Genomic DNA, 20,464 nt, shown 5'->3' on the forward strand with positions numbered 1-20,464 from the left:
TCATTTCTCTTGTGTCCAACTGAGGCTTTAAATGGGCTTGATTATCCACCATCTTTCCCATAGTATTTCCTTCCCTTTAGGCTGCCTTTAAATCATCCTCAACATTTTGTGTATGATGATGGAATTTGGCGAGTAACTATTCAGATGCCTTAATCTTACAGACAAAGTTAAGTGATTTGCCTAAGATTTTACAGTAGAGGCAGGACCAAGGTCTAAGTCCAGGCCTTTCCATTCTAAATTTAGTATCCTTTTCACCAAATCATGCTCCTTCCTTAAATTTTGTGTTCCTAACTTCCTTCCTCTCAGAAGAAAGGTGGGCGAAAGATGGAGGCAGATGGTTGACTATATTGTCAGATGTGATGGTTTTGTTGATCTCTTATGTTTGACTGTTTTTGCCACAAGGGAGTGTTTGATGGAAAGGAGATATATTGGGGAAAAAATTGTATAGTATAAAAAAGCTAAGTACATAAAAAACAAACAAACAACCCACTCCCAAATCTCGAGTTCCTACTTAAAAGGTACATTCTGAAGATGAAAGATCTCTATTTCCTTTGTGTCCTCTCTAATGCCATTTATACAGTACATACTTAATAATGAATATGACTGAGCATAGCAGAGTGGCTTCTGTCTATTTTCAGACAGAGTAGCTGAATATAAGGACAATGGACAAATAGAAGCCCTGATTCTGGCTAATTGAGTGGCAGGTGCTTTCTTTGTTTCTATTGGAAACAGTGTCATCAAACTGAAAGCACAACCTTACGCTAAAGTGAATGGGAAGTGTGTGTAATGCTCACTTAAACACAGGAGGAAATGATCACATCTATTTGCTTATGGCTCTAGGTGGGATTTTAAGCTTCTGGGCCTCTGGAGTGTGTAACAGGTGAATGAGCAAGGAACTTACCCAGGAGCACCTTTCACTTTTTTTTTGCCAGTTAAATTTTTCTCACTGCTTGCCACCGCTTGTAGTCTGACCTCTTTTTGCCTATTGCCCATCTCTTTGGAGATTGATGAGAAGTTGTAATTATGTTGGGCATTGTCTTATTCCTCATCTTCTTGCCTCCCTGCTAACTTAAACACAGTGCTTAGGGACAGGCTCTCAGGTGGCAGGGAGATACTTATTTCTCCGTGCCTTTGTGTGACATGCATTCTCACTCTTGGGGAGATTCTGCCTCACACAACTCTTGAGATTTTCTTTTCAGAGACCAAATGAAAGTGATTACAGGGCTTTGCTCTGATGGGTTCTTTTGTTCACTTTATTTCCAGATATTGATGTGTTCTCTCCTTTCCTCCTTGAGGAAGAAAGAATAGGAGTTAGATGGCAAAAAAGAGGTCACTTACTCTTCTGACTATTGATTTCTCTGGTGCTGCTCAAGGGTTCATTAGTTTTTCCTAACTACAGCTCTGTGGTTAGCAGCAGTTAGGTTGGGTTGGGACGTCAGCCACAGCAGGGGACTGGGCTTCAATAGCTAGGGGTGGGTGAGAGAAGGTGACTTTCTTCTTTTTCTTGAAAACACTTTCTTTTCACTACAGCTTCTTAACCCCTGGAAAAAGATAAAATTTACTCTTAAAAATGGGAGCTGAATGTCTTGTTTTGTTGTTGCTGGTAGTGGTATGTCAGTATTTGGTTGCCTCCTGCTTGAAAGAGCAGCTGGTCCACAAGAGATGCTGAGACTGTTTTTAGTTTGACTGTAGGGAGTCAGTGAAACAATGCTTTCCACGTGTGCAAATATTGGAACACACAATTTCTGAGAGGAGATGCTCGGATTGTCATAGTGGGTAATATCGATTTCTGGTGTCGTGTTTTGCTATTTGTTCTTGATTTCTATGACCTCTTTCCTTGAGGTCCTCTAGGCTTGGCACTTAGAAAAATGATGGTGATGGTGGTAATAATATAGTAAGAATGATCATGTTAATGAGTCACATTTATTTAACACTTCAAGCTGAAAAAGGATTTTCCTTATACAACCCTTTTAGAATGACGTGTAAGTTTTATCAATTCCATTATAGAAGGAAGATATTAAGGCACAAGGAAGGGAAGTTATATACCTAGGACTGTGTCAAACCTGGGATTCCAACCAAAGATCCTGACTACAAATCAAGCACATTGTCTTTTCCTCTAAGCTGATATATTTTCATTGTGAAAATTTGAAAATAGAGTTATAATAATAGAAACTCCTTGCCGTGCTTCACACATGACACCCAGTGTCCCCCATTCCTGGAAAGGTTTTCCACCTGACCTTTACCTCTTAGCACCTTTTTTTCTGGCTTTCTTCAAGATATAGTTCAACGTCCACTTTTGACAGGAAGCCTTTTCTGGTTCCCCAGCTAGTGGTGCCAAGTTTGTGAGCTCTTGTACCAGCTCCATGAAACAATTGAATTGACTTATCAAAACAAGCAAGGTTCTGAGAATTGCCAGATTGGCCAAAGGGTACTATTTGAGCTATGGATCAAGTGGAGTAGGAATCAGTCAGAAAATGCAGATGGTGATTCACAGCTTCTTGAAACCCAGACTCTGGCCATGTCCAGGAACATTACCCTGAAACTAGAGTCAGCTTTCATGGACATCAGGCTTAAAATCCAGGGTCTCCCATGCAGCCTACAGGATCTGTAGAAGAATCAAATGACCCACAGCCAGTTTAAGCTGACTGAGCCTAGGGAAGCATAGAACATATATATATATATATATAAAATATAAATATATATATATTTATATATGTATGTGTATCAGAAACACAGCAGTTGTTATCTATATGAATAGATTATAGAACCACTTTGGCTTTTTAACTCCCTCTTTCCACAGAAATATGGGATAATGCTCCCTAAATTAAATGCTTGAATTGTGATATGGAATCAGATGGACACATCCAAATAATCAGTGTCATACTAGTTTATAGTTAAAAGGAATATTTTATATAATTTTTGGACTGTGAAAATTATATTGCATTGAAAATCTACCCCCACCCCATCTCTTCCCTTTTCCTTTAAGGATGCTTTTCATCTACTAGGGGTTCGTGGTGTGTTCAGGAAGGATTAGTCCTTCTTGTGTAAGGACTGATGAGCCCTTTTCAGAGCTACTCATTTACCTTTGGTGTTCCTCTCTCACCTATGGCTCCAAGTAGCTGTACTGTGTACAGTAACTGTACTCAGGTAAAACTGTCTAGGTAGATGGGCTATAAACCAGATTGAAGGTAACCTACTCTAGCACACTGAAGTCATGATGATGGTGGGAGAAGCTGCCATCTTAGTGAGAGTGGAAAGTGTCAGGGTTGGAGGGGAGCCCACTTGGGATACAGACTCTCAGAGTAGAAACTGTCTAGTGGCTTCTCACTGTAAGTAATTATTCTTGCTAACTATGTCCTAAAGTAACTAGCTTCTGAAGGAATCTAAGAGCTATCAAAGCCTTCCCAGTTTCAGTGTCTGGAGGCAAAGTCCTAGCTGTGGTTCCATCAACTGGGGAATGGCAAAATTTTTATTGTCTTGATTGCTTCATCTTCCTGAGTTAAAGATCTGACCTCAGATACCTACTAGCTCAATGATCTGGGCAAGTCACTCAACTCTGCTTCAGTTTCCTTATCTGTAAAATGATCTAGAAAAGGAAATGGCTACTTGAATATCATTGCAGAGAAAACCCTAAATGGGGTCATGAAGAGTTGGACACAACTGATAGGACTGAACAATATCAATAAACTACACAGTCTCATCTCCCACTTCTACATTTGTTTTAGCGGTTCCCCATCTCTGGAAAGTACTTCCTCTTCATCTATGCCTCCTCCTTTGAGGCTGATTCCATGTGTCATCTCTGAAGCCTTGCATCATCTCCCCTTCCCACTCCTCCCCAGTTGTTAGTATTTCTCACATCAATTTTCCCTATTCAGATTATAAACCCTGATCTGCCTCCCCCACTCCCATCTTAGAATGTAAACTCCTTGAGGGCAGAGACCATTTTGGTTCTTTTAGAACTTGTCACAAAAAAACAAAAATAATTTTCCAGAGTGCCTTGCACATAGGAGGCACAAAAAACAATGTGTTATAGAAAATCTTTCCTTAGGGCTTGCTTTCCACAGTCTCCCAGCACACTGGGCTACAAGTCATTGCTGGCTAAGTAGAATGTGATGTTTAAAATGAGAGGATGGTTGCTGTTGTCATGGCAACAAAGCTTCATGGTTCTGTCCTGTGCTGTTCACGCTTGCCAGATACTTGTTCTCTGTTATTGCTTGTACACTTCTGTAATTGTCCACATTAGAAAGACTCAAGCACCCCACCTGCTTAAAGCATTATACCAAGCTTCATACAAAACAAAGTTGAAAGATGTAAAGATGGAATCTCTTGATTTCTAAGAGGTCACATTCTAAATGGCTTGTTCAGACAAACAGATAGCTGTTCGTGCATTCAGAGTAAATCACTGGTGTGAGACTAGCACCTCTTAGGAAGCAGCTGCCTTATGTTGGTAGGCTTTTTTTTTATTTGAGTACTGAAAAGAGAGAGTTATTTTTTCTAGAATTTGGTAGTATGAGGGACAGGCAGGGAGTAAGTCAATATTCTTTAGGCAGGTGTTTTCTTTGTTTCTAGAATCATATTATCTTTCCTGATTGGTGTCACCTCTATTCTCCATATAATTGATGATTTTTTTAGTAGAAGTATTTAACTGACAGAGCAATATGCAATATATTAGCAATTTACTTAAGGTGAATAAAGACATTGGTAAGAGCCACTTAGACTATGTACTAGTAACACTGCAATAGAAAACCAAAGCTTCATTTGAGCACAGAAAGTAGTAGAGACAAAGGCAAATCATAGCTTGATATTAGGGGAAAAATGCTTCAAAATTGACAGTTTGAACAACCTCATTATAGGTACTGAAATCTATCTCCAAAATCCAGAGTTACTAGTAGTTCTGGAGCTGTTGGACCTAGGTTCAAATGCTGATTTGGTAATATACTCACCCATGTGGTTCTGGCAAATCATCTGTTACTCTTACTTACCTAACCTTTAAAATGAGGGTGATGGGCACATTAATAGGTTCTCAACTGGAAGCTTGGGAACTCATTTAAAAATATTTTTCTATCAAAAATAATTTTGATTTTTGATTTTTTGAATTTGATTGGCTTTATTTGTAATCTATACATTTTATTTTATTCATCTATATTATCTATATATTATCTATATTATATTATATATTATATATTATTATTATATTATATATTATTATATTATATTATTATTATATTATATTATATATTATTTTCTAAGAAAGGGTCCATAGAGTTTGCTAGATTGCCATAGAGGACTATGGCACAAGATAAGTTAGGAATACCTGGACTTGGAAAAAGAAGTAGATGCCTATTAATGCCTAAAGAAATTATGGAATGGGGATGTTTTGGAAGATTACTGTGCTCCAAGAAATCATATGTATGATGAAGACAGAAGCACAGAAATGTCTATATGAAATGAAGTTTATTGGAATATAAGAAATTATATGTATGATGACTATAAAAAAGCATGAACAGATCTGTCTGAACTGAAACAGAGGGAAGTAGAGCCAAGAAAAAAAATGAACAGTCCCTACAATATAAATGCAAAGAACAACCACACAATACACAAATCAAAAATGAAGATAAAATTATAAAGACCAAGTGGAACTCAAATGAAGAACTATGAGAAGATATCTTTAGTCCCACTCCTTTGTGGATGTGGGATGTCCACAGATATTACAAATCACACCTGTTTTCAAACTTTTCCAATGTATTGATCTCCTTTGCAACATTTCTTGACTAAACCCCCTTCTCTCTTCTGATACTTCCATCACTCTAGTACACATCCTTATTAGTTCATGCCTGGATTTTTGGCAATAGCCTACCTGCCTCAAATCTCTCTCCATTCCAATGCTTCTTCCAATCAGCTACTAGCATACTTTTCCTGGAACTAAGGTCTGATTATATTACCTCTCTACTCAGTAAATCCAGTGGCTTCCTAATGTCTGTAGGAGCAAGTATAAAATGTTCTGTTTGACTTTCAAAGCCTTGCTTTTCCAGTTTTCTTACACCTTCCTCCCCAATAGGTAACACTGGTGTCCTGGGTGTCCCATCTCTTAGCTCCAGGCATTTTCTCTGGTCATTCCCCATTCCCGGATCACTTACTTTCCTTTGCTCTGATTATTGACCTCTCTGGCTTCCTTTATGTCCCAATAAAAGTCCATCTTCTGCAGGAAACCTTCTATGACTGCTCTTAATTCTAGTGCCTTCCTGCTATTAATAATTTCCTACTTATCTGCTATATAGTTTTCTTCCTATATTTTTATTTACATGTTATCTCCTCTATTGATTATAAGCTTCTTGAGGCAGAAACTGTCTTTTGCCTCTTTTTATATTCCCCCCACTTATTGATTAATTTATAGATTGATTGTATCCCCAAGTGCTTAGGCCAGTGCTGGGCACATAAATGTCTATTGATAGACTCATCAGCCTATCAATGTCTTTCCTACCTATTGTGTATTTCCTAGAACTGGATATGATATTCTAGTTGTTTTCTTTGGGGGCAGAGTAGAGAGAGAGACTGCCATCTCTCTAGACCTTGGTGCTATGCTTCTCTTGATGTGGCCTAAGATTGGATTGGAATTTTTGGTTGCCTTCTGGTTCATTAAACTCCCAGATATTTTTCAGATCAGCTGCCATCTAGCTGATTTTATTGTAATCATATATAAGACCTTGCATCTATCTCTATTAAGTTTCGTATTTCTTGACTAGTACCATTATTCCAGCTTAACAGAGTCTTTGGGGATTCTGCCCCTGTCATCTAATGTGCTTGCTAATCCTTTATGTCAGCTATCAATTTGACAAGCAAGTCATCTGTGCCTTTATCCAATTCATTGATAAAAATATTAAGCAACCCAGACTAAGCATAGATCCCTGGGGCACTTCACAAGAGACCTCCTTTCAATCTGACATTCATCTTGTGGATCCAGTGAACCCATCTCCTTCCCCTTGGCAGGGCCAAATTCAAACCATCAACCCTTTCCTTTAACGTCTTTAGAAGAAATTCTTCAACCTCAATCTCAGAGTTTGGTTTGAAATCTACTCTGCCTGCTGAGGGAGTTATTATCATATGCAAATAGTCAACAACAGTAACTCAGGCATTGATTACACATTTGTTAAGTGCTTAGTACAAATCATGTTTGCTAAAAAATTGTTGCTAAAAAACCCCCAAACGAATGGTGTGGCCATTTGGTTCAAAAGAAAGCAGCCATTTTAGTAAACTCTTTTCTGTTTGGTCTGGTATTGTACATCCAAGGTCTAAAGAAAAATCCAACAGCAGCAACAACAAAACCATAACATTGCCCAAATGCAATACCTTTTACTTGCACTGAGCCTTTAGGGGCGTTTGTGACGAATTCTTAATTCATGTACCTTTTATACTTCCTGTAAGGTCTTCGGTCAGACAAAAGCTTGAAGGCATCCTCATGCTTCCCCCCTCTTGTTTAAAGGTTACATTTAAAACTGGAAACGTGTTCTTGTTTTTAAGAATTTATTGAACACAGTGAGGCCACTCCTTTCAAAGGTTAGGTCTCCTCTGTCTGCAGTCCCTTTGCTGCCTGAGCATTTCATACTCCAGTGACATGTTTCCATGGTTTGGAGGTGACCTTGGCTTCTTCAGTCACTGCCCACAGAGCAAGCCATTTCACATCCTGCCATGCTGAAAAGGAATTGAATACAGGTAACCCTTCCACATCGTGGGGGTTAGGGGCACAGGACCCCCAGGATCTGGAAAAGCCATGAAAAATATTTTTTGTCCCTCCTTTCATCCGAGAGGAGTCTGAATTTTTTCTTTTTCTTTTATAGAATGTTTACAGTACCTTATTGTAAAATTTGGGTTAAGTATGTGGTCATGGGCTATATGTTCTGAGTTTCTAAAGTGTTTCTTTCTGGGTTGTCTGCTGATCTCTGCATGTTGGGTCCCATAAAATTCCCATTTAATTTCTTATGCCTACCCACATATCAAAATCATGATAGAAAAAGTTATGACATGGAAGGGATACCTGTACTCGGCTTGGAGTTGTGCCTAGTATTTCCATCATCCAAGGGCCAGTCTAGCTAAATTAGAAGGAAGTCCCAGTCCAGGAGGATGTGGGGCAGCTAAGCTCTAGGTCTGGAGTCAGGAAGATGTGGGTTCAAATCTTGCCTCAGATACTTCTTAGCTGTGTGATCCTGGCAAGTCTCTTAACTCCAATAGCCTAGCCCTGATACTAAGATTGGGGGTGATAGTGGTAAGTATTAAAAATAAAAACAGAAGGTTGCATACTAGGTGATGAATTCTTTGGACCATAGCATGGAAGGGTATGATCTGCATATGGGGTCAGCCGATCCAAAGGGATGAGATCACAGATTCTCAAACGATTGAAATAAAACCCTGTGAATTTATATCCAATTTATTGAAATTATTCATTTTCATATATATGGAGGGGCTTAGTGGGAAAGGGATTCAGAGTCTGCTAAAGCTGTAGCCATGCCTGCCCTGTCTCCCTTTGTGGTCAATTCCTTTGCTGATGCTAATTCTGAACCAGAACACCACTGCTATCTATATTCAGGCATGATATTCTAGGATTAACCAGCAAGATTTTCTGGCCAGAAATCTGGTTTTAAGCTATCAGATTGACTGCCACCAGATGTCTGTCAAAATAAGGACATCACTGGCTTTTCTACTGAGGTTTGAGCTAACTGTTTAATCAATGCACTCACTTATAGAATCAGAGATTGATGAAGAGAGAAGGTGAGCAGCCAAGGTAGTTTCAAGACCTTTAACCTTGAGAATATTCCAGATGCCTAGACAATAGCTGACAGATATGTGAATTAGTAAGCAATAACCTTGTTGTTTACACTTCCACATCCTATTTCCTTGAAAAGCAGGGGTCTGCCTTAAATATGCTGTACCATTTAGATTCACTATTCATTCTTACTTTGATACTTGGGGTCTGTTTGATGGATCAGTGTGCATAATCTTTCCACTGAAGATCTCCATTGCCCCAACACCTTCTCATCCTGTGTAATTTTTATTTATGGTTTTCTACAACTCCTCCATATCTGATCCATTTAATATTTTGGATACTTTGGTGATATTTCAGGAGTGTCAATTAGGATTTGGTCTGTCCTATTGTCTTTCATTCTTTTTATATGCTCAAACCACATCCTTTTCTAGCTTTATGTGTCCTTGAAGGTGCCTTTTATGTCTTTTCTTTCATACTATTCATTCCTACCCCTGGATAATTAGCTATTGTGTCTAGGAAACAGTGGGGCAATGATAATTGTCCAGTGAGCATATAGCAGTAGATAATGAGAACTAGTGTTCTTGGAAGCTGTGTGAATAGAGCCATAACTAGCAATTTTGGTTTTGCACTCAGTCCAAGCAAAATGAAACTCACCCTTCAAATTTTGAGAGAAAGTCTGTCTCTGGAGATAGAAATTCAGGAACATTTTAAGGAATTTCCTGGGAGATCTTTACCAAGAGGAAAGCAGTAGGACTAAGCAGGGTAGGCTAGAGATGACCCTATGAGAAGAGAAAATATGTAAAACATCTGGCAGTTTCCTCTTTTAACTATTCTGGCTAACTAGAAACTAAGTTCATTTGTTTCTGTACTTTGGAAATATCACAAGTTCTAAAAATGCCCTCTAGATTTTGACACTGAAGAAAAGTTCTGATCATCCCACTGTAGTAGAGCTCTGAATGTGAGTGGAGACGTATACCCTCTTCTCATTATTTTTCAGAGCTATATCCTTGTTTTTGTTTCTTCTCCAGTATGTTAATTATGAAAAATTCATGCCATGTATAGGAGAGACAAGGTGACATAGCCTTGGACAAAAAATCGAGAGACATGATTCTAAGTCATAGTTTAGCCTATAATTTGATGTATGAATGTGGGCACATCACCAACATTCCTGTGTTAGTTTCTGTAGATGAAGAAGTGGGATTAATGAACTATTATGTCTATTCTAGACCCAAGATTATATGATTCTGTTGCTTCATTTACACACTTTAACTCTATGACATTTGCTGAAAGAAACTAATTCCAGTTACTATCTCATGTTGGAAAAATTGAACTTTGAACCCATGTTTGCTATACCGTTTGGTAAAAATACTTATATTATTGTTGAAAATTACAGTAATGAACATTTATAAGACATTTTATGATTTGAATCACTTTCCTTAAGAAAATGTCATAAAAGTTATTATTTTCATTTCACCAGTGAAGAAATTAAGGTCATAGAGAAGTGATGGCAAACCTTTTAGAGACCAAGTGCCCAAATTGCAACCTTCATTCTGCATGTGACCCGCCCCCTTACCCCAGACAGGGGAGGGAGTAACCACTCCCACTGGGTTGCTGGGTAGAGGGGCGGGTCATGTGAGAAATGCTCTCAGGCATGGTGGAGAGTGGGAGGGGAGGAAGAGCTCCCATTGGGCTGCTGGGCAGAGAGGTGATGTGAAAAATGTCTTCAGGCATAATGGAAAGGGGGAAGGGAGCAGCCTTGTTTGGCACACATGCCATAGGTTTGCCAACATGGTCATAGAGTATGCGTGTGTCAAAGTTAGGACTAGGAGGAAGGCCTCTTGACTCCTATTTTATTGCTCTTTCATTCATACAATCATTCAATCACTGTGCAACCATTTATTAAACTCCTGCTAGGTGAGGCACTGTGCTAGATGCTAGAGATATAAAGTTGAAAAGCAAGAAATTCCTTAAAGAATTAGTAGTCATTTAGGGAATATGGGATAGGCATAAAAATTTCTATGATACCCAATAGAGTAGGGCAAAGGAGAAAAGGTATTGTTATTATTATTCTATTGTTTTTATTATTTCTCTGAACTCCCATAGCATTCTTTGTCTACAGTACTAATTTTGGTACTTAGTAATAAAATAAAGACAATGCTTTATGTGGAGCATATTGTAGACAAAACAAGTTACAAAGCATTTTCCCATCTGTGTTGAGTTGAGCAGAGGACAGAGTTACTCAATGTCACATTGGGGCCTAGAGCAGAAATCCAGAAAGTCTAAAGTAAAGGTGGACCCTTTCACAAAATGGAGGTCCTGCAAAGGACCCCCACAATGGATGAAGGTGACTGGGGTGGATCAAGAGTGAGGAAGTCACAGAGGCAGATGCATGTTCCAGGTTGAGGAGATCCCAGACACTGAGACAGCTGAAGCACTGTGGTAAGCCCCCAAAAGTTAGAAGCAAAGTCCAGAGAGGAAAGTCATTATGAATTAGCCATGCCATTCATTTTTAAAAGTCCTATCCAGTTCTAGATCAATAATTCTGTATTGCATTTGAACCTACCATGCTGTTCATAATAACCCTCTAAGGGAGATGCTATTATTCTCAGCATTTTATAGATGGAGAATGCCTTTTCCTAATTCTGGCATAAGATGCTTACTATTAGACAGTATATAATTGGAAGACAATGATGGGAAGTGCCAGATGTGCTTTAGAAAGGTAGTTGAACGCTTGATCACATGGGTCAATGGGGACATGATTGGGGATGTAGACTCTAAACGATTACCCTTAGTGCAAATATTAATAATATGGAAATAGGTCTTGATCAATGACACATGTAAAACCCAGTGGAATTACGTGTTGGCTACAGGAGGGGGTGGGAAAAGAGGAGGGAAAGAACATGAATCATGTAATCATGGCAAAATATTCTAAATTAATTAATTAATTAAATGAACTTAAAAAAAAAAGAAAGGTAGTTGAATATTTAAATAGAGGAGAGGGGATGCCTTTTGCTTTTTTTTTTCTTAGAAATGACCCAATAGGGGTGACTGGGGTTTTTGTTTGTTTTAATACAATAGAAAGAGACCCCAAAGTAGTTGCTAATTAAGTTATAGATTTTTGTACATCCAAGTAAACTTTCCTTAGTTAAAATAATTTCAAAGGTGCTTAAGATAAACTTTGTTATTTTCTTAGCAGAATAGATAAAGACAACAGAGAGGGTAAGTGGACAGCCTGTTTTAGGTCAAAAGGCTAAGGTTTGGAAGGCCGCGTGCCCGTGAGAGAAAATAATTAGGCTTGGAAGTGCAAATTGGAATTACACAGCATGAAACAGAAATGTTCCCATTGGGTAACCATGAGAAAATAACGGTTGAGCTGATTAGAATCTGCTGTCAGAGACTGAAGGCCCCTCCTCTCTGATGTCAGAGCAGAGCCTTCAGCCCACATCATGCCAGAGCCGAGTGGCTTTTGTGTGGGCTCAGCCAGGGGTGAGCTTTGCGCTCCTGCCAGGCGCCGATGGGTTAGCGCATGGGGCTTTAATCTCATGATAAGTGCCTCTTAGCAAGGGGCCTGGAGTTGGCTGCTCACTATTAACCCCTTCTGTGTAATTCCTGGGAAGCCTCAGCACTGCATCTCTGGCAGCATAGGTTTGTAGATTTAGAGTCCGGAGGCACCCAGCCATCCACGTCCATCCAGTCCAATCCCTCATTTTACAGATGAGAAAAAGCAAAGATATAGGAGGTGACTTGCCCGAGGTCACACAGAGATTATAAACCCCTTAAAGGCAGGAGCTGTCTTTTGCTACTTTTGGGGCATCCTCAGGGCTTAGTACCAGGCCTAGCATGCAGGGGGCACTTAATTAATTTTAATGATAATATTGTATCATTAGCAATAAATTATATTAAATTTAATATAAATTATGAACTTATAAATAATGGATTAAAATTAATTATCAATATCTATCCATGGATTACTATAAATTATTAATAATACAATGATAAAATGAATGTTTTATTATTTAAATGAATAAACGTTCATTAAATTAAATTGAGTATGTGGTCGAGTTGGAATGTGAACTCACATTGTTTGACTCCAAATCTAATCATCTTTCCATTACATCCTACTTTTTTTTTTCTTAAGCTAATGATGGCATTAGACCAGGATCAAGCCATAGTTAATGTGTGCCAGAGGGAGGGAGGCTGAAAAAAAATATAAACGTGTGTGTGTGTGCATGGATGAGAGATATATATGTAGAGAGAGAGGAAGATGGGGGAAGGAGGCACAGGGAGAGAGGCAGAAACATAGATTCGTTTGTGTGTGCCTGTGTGTGATATCTTTGTTTTCACTGTCTTCTTTGTAGGGAAAATGCCCATTTTGCTTCTCATTCTCTCCTTCTGCTTCTATTCCTCATAGTAATTTCTATTTCTTTTCTCAGCTCAGAAACCAAACCAAACCCCATCAAAATGCAATGCTCTAATGTTGTAGGTTAAGATAACATATATATGCATCTATATATATACATATGTGTATATATGTGTATATATATATACATATGTATATATATATGTATATATATATACATATATATATAGTGTTTTGTAAACTTTAAAGCACCCACTGAAATGCTAGCTATGATTATTATTGGTCTAGCTAGGTGGCATAGCAAATAGGGCATCAAACCTGAAATCAGGAAGAGCTCCTTTTAAATCTGGCCTCAGCCATTAGCTGTGTGACCCTGGGCCAGGCACTTGACCCTGTTTGCCTCAGTTTCTTCATCTGTCAAATGAACTGGAGAAAGAAATGGCAAAACCACTCCAATATCATTGCCAAGAAAAACCCAAATGGAGTTCAAAGAGTAGAATGTGACTCAAATAACTAAAAAACAGATTATTATTATTATTAATTTATTATTATAAAACATCATTTTGTAGAAAACAATGTGCTCCAATCCATGAATACCTAGCTGATGACATTTTTTTCTCCTCACCAGGAAACCTCTGTATGGATTATTTCAATATAGTCCCAGCATGCTTGGGCTTGAGTCACTTCCTGATCCCTCAGACACCTGGGAAATTATAGAGACCATTGGGAAAGGCACCTATGGAAAAGTCTATAAGGTAACAAATAAGAAAGATGGGAGCCCAGCAGCTGTAAAAATCCTGGATCCAATCAGTGTAAGTAAAATTAGCAACGGCAATCACATGGGTTTTTTCCCCTTCTTTTTAATGCTCACTGAAGTTTCCACTTATTTTCCAGGCCTTTTGTAAAGGTACACATTTTCCTGAAACCCAGCAGGGACTTGAAAGCATTTTTAAAAGGCTAATGAGTTGTAATCACAACTAAGAGAAAGGCAGGGCTGGAAATTTCCCCCCTTTTTATCTTATCGACAATTCTGTTGTTGCCGTTTTCGAGGTGGTCCAATTGGATCCTTACCTTTTGAAATTAGTCTGCTTGAAAGACTGATTAGTGTCACTCATCTCATAAAGGTGCTGTGCCGTTGGACGGTGGCAGTGTAATTACAAAATGACCTCAACTCAAAACATTCAAACATTCTGAGGTGACAGCATAAAGGGATAATATGTGTGCTTATTTTTTCCCTCAGCAGGGTGAAGAAAATTGAGCTTTTTTTCTTTTCTTTTTTTTTCTTTTTTGCTGCAGTGTACTAGGCACCAAGGGTATAATGTGGCCTGCTTTGTGTATAATGAGGTTATGTGGATCCTGTCCTGCATTAGGCCTCTTGGAGCTAAGCAGCTGACTGCATTGATAATGCAGTTTTAAAAAAATCTCAGAGGAAAAAGAAAACCATATAAAGTCATACCATTAGCACGATGACGGGTGATTCTTAATCAGAGCCTAAATGTTTGCATTCTTTAAGCCAAAATGTTTTGAAGACTTTGTGACGACAGCAGCATTCAAATACTGTGCAGATATACTTCATTAAATATTTATTTGGCTATGATGACAAATTCATCTTCTCTCCTTTGAGAGAAGGACTTGATCCAACATATTCTTTCTTCTCTATTTAGGATATGGATGAAGAGATTGAGGCTGAATACAACATTTTACAATTTCTTCCCAACCATCCAAATGTGGTAAAGTTTTATGGAATGTTTTACAAAGCTGACCAGCATGTGGGTGGACAGCTGTGGCTGGTCCTCGAGGTAAGAGGGGTTGGGCTGCTCATACTGAAGCTAGAGGTAATTGGTACTAGCATCAGTGGTGTTCACTTTCAACTCATGAAGGGTGAGATACTTTCTCTTGAAAATAATATTTTAAAATGACCACTTGGATACTCATTTGTACTTGTCCTCCTTTCTCTAATAAACCCTTATGAGACACAGGGTCTTCCAAAAATAACGAAGTCCCCTCCTGTAAGTATTAAACACACCTTGTTGGTTAAAGTATTTGCTTATTTCTCTTGGTCTTCAAATCTTGGAATTGTTGTTTCTAAACCAAGATGTATAATGGCAGAAAGGAATGCTTTCTGACTACCAAAGATACTTGTCCTCCAAAGACTTGGAAAACTTGTTAGGAATCTCGCTTTCACAAATTTGATAACCCAAATTTCATTTAGTCTACAAAAATTGCTCCATTCACATGTACTAGTTTTGTATCAGTCTTCTTCCTCTCCCACTATATGGTTAAGATACAAATCTTTGGATATAGGGGAAGAATTTCCCCATTATTTTTAACTAGTGGCCCAGTTCCCTTTAGGTCTGTCTGGATTTCTTTAGACCTTGGACCTCCAGACCAATGTTTAGTTTCAGGGCAGAAATGTGAGCCACATATATGAAGTGCTGGAGGTCCTTGGAAGAAAATTAACATGGGAAAGAAAGGCAGATTGCCTAATTTCCCTATTAGGCTCTTCATTCCTTTTCGTTCTACCATCTGATTTTGGATAGGCCTCAGGACTGTACTAATTGGACATGCTATTGTACAGATTGAATTTCTGAGCATCAAATGCGAGCTCTGAAGGATGAGCAGTTTGAAGGGAAAGAGGTTCACCATTTAGTCCCATTTTTGGTCTTCTCCACAAAAATGGGATGATGAGATAGTTGGCATTCAGGAAATGCTTGTGACTATTTGGTTGACTAATTAGTTAATTGTAGAATATTTGTGTGCTATCCTCTTTTGTTTTTTAAACTATATTTTTACCCTGGGAATATGGCTTTAAAACAAACAAAAGAAGCTCTATCCTCACTACCACTGCTCCAAGTTGGAAAGTATTATTTCTGGAATTTCAGATTCAGTAATCTTCCACTCTTATGTTGCAAAGGTTAAAACAACTTGTAATTTAACAATGGAGATACAGTGATCAGTTAGTCTAAATTTCTGCTTCTTTATTCCTGACTCTTAGGAAAAAAGAATGCAGGAAAGATACCGTTTTGGAATTTCCTAGTTTCTGCTCCTCAAAGTGAGGAATTTTCAGGTACCTTTACTTCTGCTCTAGCCTAGTGTTCAGACCTTCTTGAGACCATTGTGGCCAGAGTAGCCAGACAGAGATATGTTTACCAGATAGATTCCCCAAAATTAATGTTGCTTGTTAAGGGTAGTAACCAAATAGGAACCATCACAAGGATGGATTGGATATCTCCTGTGTCAGTGTAAAATAAGTAGCAGTCTAAACGTGAGTGCTGATCCCTGGACAAAATTTACCCTCCTAACTATCTCATTTTCAATGTCAGATAATAAGACTGTCTTAACACACTGAATGATGCATGTACTTCTGTAATATAATATGTCTGGAATTTTTGACTTCTGCCAAGAACTTGTTCTTTGGATGGGTCAGACTTGTTGGTATAACCAATAGGAAGTTCTGGGGTCCTTTCGTTGCTGCAATTAAGCCACACAGGTCAATTGCTAATTCCAGTCTCTTCAAAGGCTATGATTTCATACAGAATTATTAAGTGAATCATAGGCTAATATTATTCAGAATGGAAGGATCTTTAGGGATCATCTAATCTGACCCCTTCAGTGATGTGTAAACCGAGAGGTTAATTTATTTGCTCAAGTTCTCATAGCGAATTAATGGCAGAATTAACTTGGGTTTCTAGACTTCAGATGTGAGGTTTTTCCATGATACCACATTGCTTTTCATATACTAACATCTGTCACTATTTGTGTCTATCTTCTAGTTGGTCTCCTTGCATTGAGTCTTCCCCTACTGCAGTCCATCCTTCCAAACTGATCTTCATGAAGTAGGGGTCTGATCATATCATAGCCTCTTTCTCCATTCAATAAACTCCAGTGGCTGCCTTTTACCTCCTGGATAAAATGTATTCTCTGTTTAGCTTTCATTTCAGACCCTTTATAATCTGGCCCTTTCCTACCTTTCTAGTCTTACACTTTTATCCTCTCCATGTACTGGACAATTCAGCAATTCTGGCCTTCTTGCCTTTCCTCTCACAAGATACTTATCTACTGACTGAGCATCTTCACTGACTTTTCCCCAATACCTCATCTCTGACTCTTGCCTTCCTTTAAGTCTCATCTAAAACCCTCCCCTCCCCTTCCCTCCCCTTCCCTTCCCTTCCCTCCCCTTCCCTCCCCTTCCCTCCCCTTCCCTTCCCTTCCCTTCCCTTCCCTTCCCTTCCCTTCCCTTCCCTTCCCTTCCCTTCCCTTCCCTTCCCTTCCCTTCCCTTCCCTTCCCTTCCCTTCCCTTCCCTTCCCTTCCCTTCCCTTCCCTTCCCTTCCCTTCCCTTCCCTTCCCTTCCCTTCCCTTCCCTTCCCTTCCCTTCCCTTCCCTTCCCTTCCCTTCCCTTCCCTTCCCTTCCCTTCCCTTCCCTTCCCTTCCCTTCCCTTCCCTTCCCTTCCCTTCCCTTCCCTTCCCTTCCCTTCCCTTCCCTTCCCTTTGGATAGAGATAGGGACTGGACCTATGAATTCCTAGCTATAGGGTTCTCTCAGATGAGGAAACTCCTTCTTCCAGTCCAGCTTGGTCCCCTCTCTTTACCTCAGAGACTTAGAGAGTCATCTAGGGCACCAAGAAGTTAACAAGGGCCACACAGCAGGTACATACCATGTCAGAAGTGAGCCATGAATTCAGGTCATCCCTCTGATCCCCAGGCCATGTTGCCCCTTTTCCTCTTAGAGCCATTCAAAACTCTCTCTTCACTTTTTCTTAACCAAAATCTTTATTTTTAGACCTGGCTTTATGAGCAGATAAAGTCAATGAGTTCCTGACCCAAACTGACTCCCTTGCTGATCTGTCAAAGTGTTTGATATTTCAGCATTTATGTCACTCCTTTGGTTTCATCACCAGAAAGTAGAAAGTTCACTGTCAAGGGATGAACATTTCAATTACAGCAGCTCAGAAAGCCAGCCTTCTGAAAGAGGACTGTCATAGGGTTGCAGTCTGCAGGACTGAGGAGAAAGCCCTCATACCCATGAATCACAGGTTCTTACGTATTGTGTGCAAAGAATGTCATTCCATCAGGGTCCTCAAAAGGAGCCACCTGCCTAAACTGGATTGTTATTTCTGATCTGGGAGGGAAAATACATGGGTTATTAAACTCATTGTCATCCATGGTCACATAGTAGCAAGGAAGACTCTAAGAAAAATGGTCCTAAGGTGAATGTTTTGATGGGAAAGAAGAAATTGGAGTGATTCCTGACTTGGGTGGTCTAGGAAACCAAGAGGAATCATGAGATTTCTGAGCATCCTATGGTAGGGTGAGTGGCAGGGCATAAGACATCCCAGCTTTGTGACCTTGGACAAGTAATTTCATCTATTTCAACCTCATTTACCAGATGAAGACCAAAAATACTTGCACAATCTACTTCAAAGATTTTGGTGGTATCGATAGCATGATATGTGAGTGGAGGAAAAGGAGACCTCAGTGACTAATGTAGAGGCAGAAATGACAAGATTTGGTAACTGGATATATAAAATGAATGAGAGTGAAAAGCCAAGCATGGCACTGAGATTTTAAATCTGGGTGGTTCAAATGGTGGTGATGCCCTTGACAATTAATGGATGGATTTAGAGCCAAAGGAATGGGAATTCAAATTCTTCTATATAATTACTTGGGCAAATTCCTTAACCTATTTTAGCATAATTTCCTCATCTGCAAAATGAGGAAAGTAGGTTAGATGACCTCTACAGTTCCCTTTTAACCCTAGATATATATTCCTATGAAATGAGAGCATATGTACAAAGTTCTTTGTAACCATAAAGTTCTCATGATATTATTCTTTAAAATGATAATTTTAAAGAGAAAGAACATTTTTTTCCTACCCAAATCTTTTAGAGATATTCAGATATATTCTTAAAAATAACCTTACCTTCTGTCATAGAACTGATACTATGTATCTAATTCTTCAGTTACTTACCAAATATTGTCATTTCTACTTCCAAGGCAGAAGAATGGTAAGGGCTTCCCCCCCCCTTCCATCCATCCATCCATCCATCCATCCATCCATCCATCCATCCATCCATCCACCTATCTATCTGTCTTTCTGTCTGTCTATCTATCTATCTATCTATCTATCTATCTATCTATCTATCTATCTATCTATCTATCTATCTATCTATCCAGCTGTTCATCTATCTCTATCTCTATCTCTGTATCACATCACCATTACTCTACTTGAGACCCTTGTCACCTCTTACCTAGACTATGGAAACTAGTCTCCATGTTTCATGCCTCTGCTGACCCTGACCATACTTCACTAAATTCTCATGGTGATTTTCCGGAAGTATAGGCATGCCCAAATCCCTCTCCCTGCCTCCCAGCCTAGTAAATGACATCCTATTGCTCCTACAATCAAATGTAGACTACTTGGACATTTAAACCTTTTCACAACCTGGACCATTCATATCTTTCCAGGTTTCTTATGTGTTACTCCTCACTGGCCTATTTATTATTACTTAAAAATAACACTCCATTTCCTCTTTGGCTGTACCCTATGCCTGGAATGGCCTCCCTCCTCCTTTCCATTTCTTAGAATTCCCAGCTACCTTTGAGACTCAGTTTAAAGACCATCTTCTGCAACAGGCATTACCCTAGCTGCTAGTATCTTTCTCTCTCAGGTGACTTTCCATCTATCTGTGTATCTTGTATGAAGCTATTTATGTTCGTGTTATCTCCCCATATAGAATGCAAGCTCCTAGAGGGCAGGGTCTATTTTTGCTTTTTATCTGTAGAGTTTGGCCCACAGTAAATACTTAATAAATGCTTGCTTTATTAATTGATTGATCAGTTCTGCAAATAGTACTCAATCTATTCCATATTTTTTGATTTCTCTTTCCTTGCATTTTAGTTCAGTCATTAATTTTAAGAGAGAGTTGATGAAAAACATCTCACAAAAGAAAGTTATGTTCTATTGAATATTGTCCTACTCATTCAGCATATTGAGGTGAGATTTATGTTGACTTTGCTACTACCCCATCCTTTCTTCTCCTTGTTCATTTATATGCAAGGCCAGATGAGAGGTTATCCTATGGAGCAATTCTAGAGGATGGAAAAATCTTATTAAAAGTCATTTTAAATCACCTCAACTCAAAAAACAAAAGCAAATAAAAATGTCATTTCCAAAATGCATTACCAATTGTTAACAAAAAAACAAACAAAGAGCCCTCCTGTGATAGACAGCTATTTCATTTGGGAAATGAAGGGAAAACACATTCATAGGCAATATGCTGTGGAAAAATTGGTGGAAAAGTTAGATGCTCAATGAATATTAAATCTGAGGAAACGCAGAGAAAGAT

At 38.9% G+C, this 20,464-nt stretch overlaps 1 protein-coding gene across 1 annotated transcript in view; it reads left to right on the top strand.

Annotated features, from left to right (window-relative positions):
• The window catches only part of MYO3B (myosin IIIB), a 700,839-nt gene that overhangs the window by 13,925 nt on the left and 666,450 nt on the right, over positions 1-20,464 (top strand). Inside the window, exons 2-3 of the mRNA XM_056793985.1 lie at positions 13,747-13,930; positions 14,783-14,917. Of these exons, the coding sequence (XP_056649963.1) occupies positions 13,747-13,930; positions 14,783-14,917 (319 nt within the window). The remainder of the gene's footprint in view (positions 1-13,746; positions 13,931-14,782; positions 14,918-20,464) is intronic.

This window comes from Monodelphis domestica, chromosome 4 (assembly GCF_027887165.1).
Source record: "Monodelphis domestica isolate mMonDom1 chromosome 4, mMonDom1.pri, whole genome shotgun sequence".
NCBI classification, from domain to species: Eukaryota; Metazoa; Chordata; class Mammalia; order Didelphimorphia; family Didelphidae; genus Monodelphis; species Monodelphis domestica.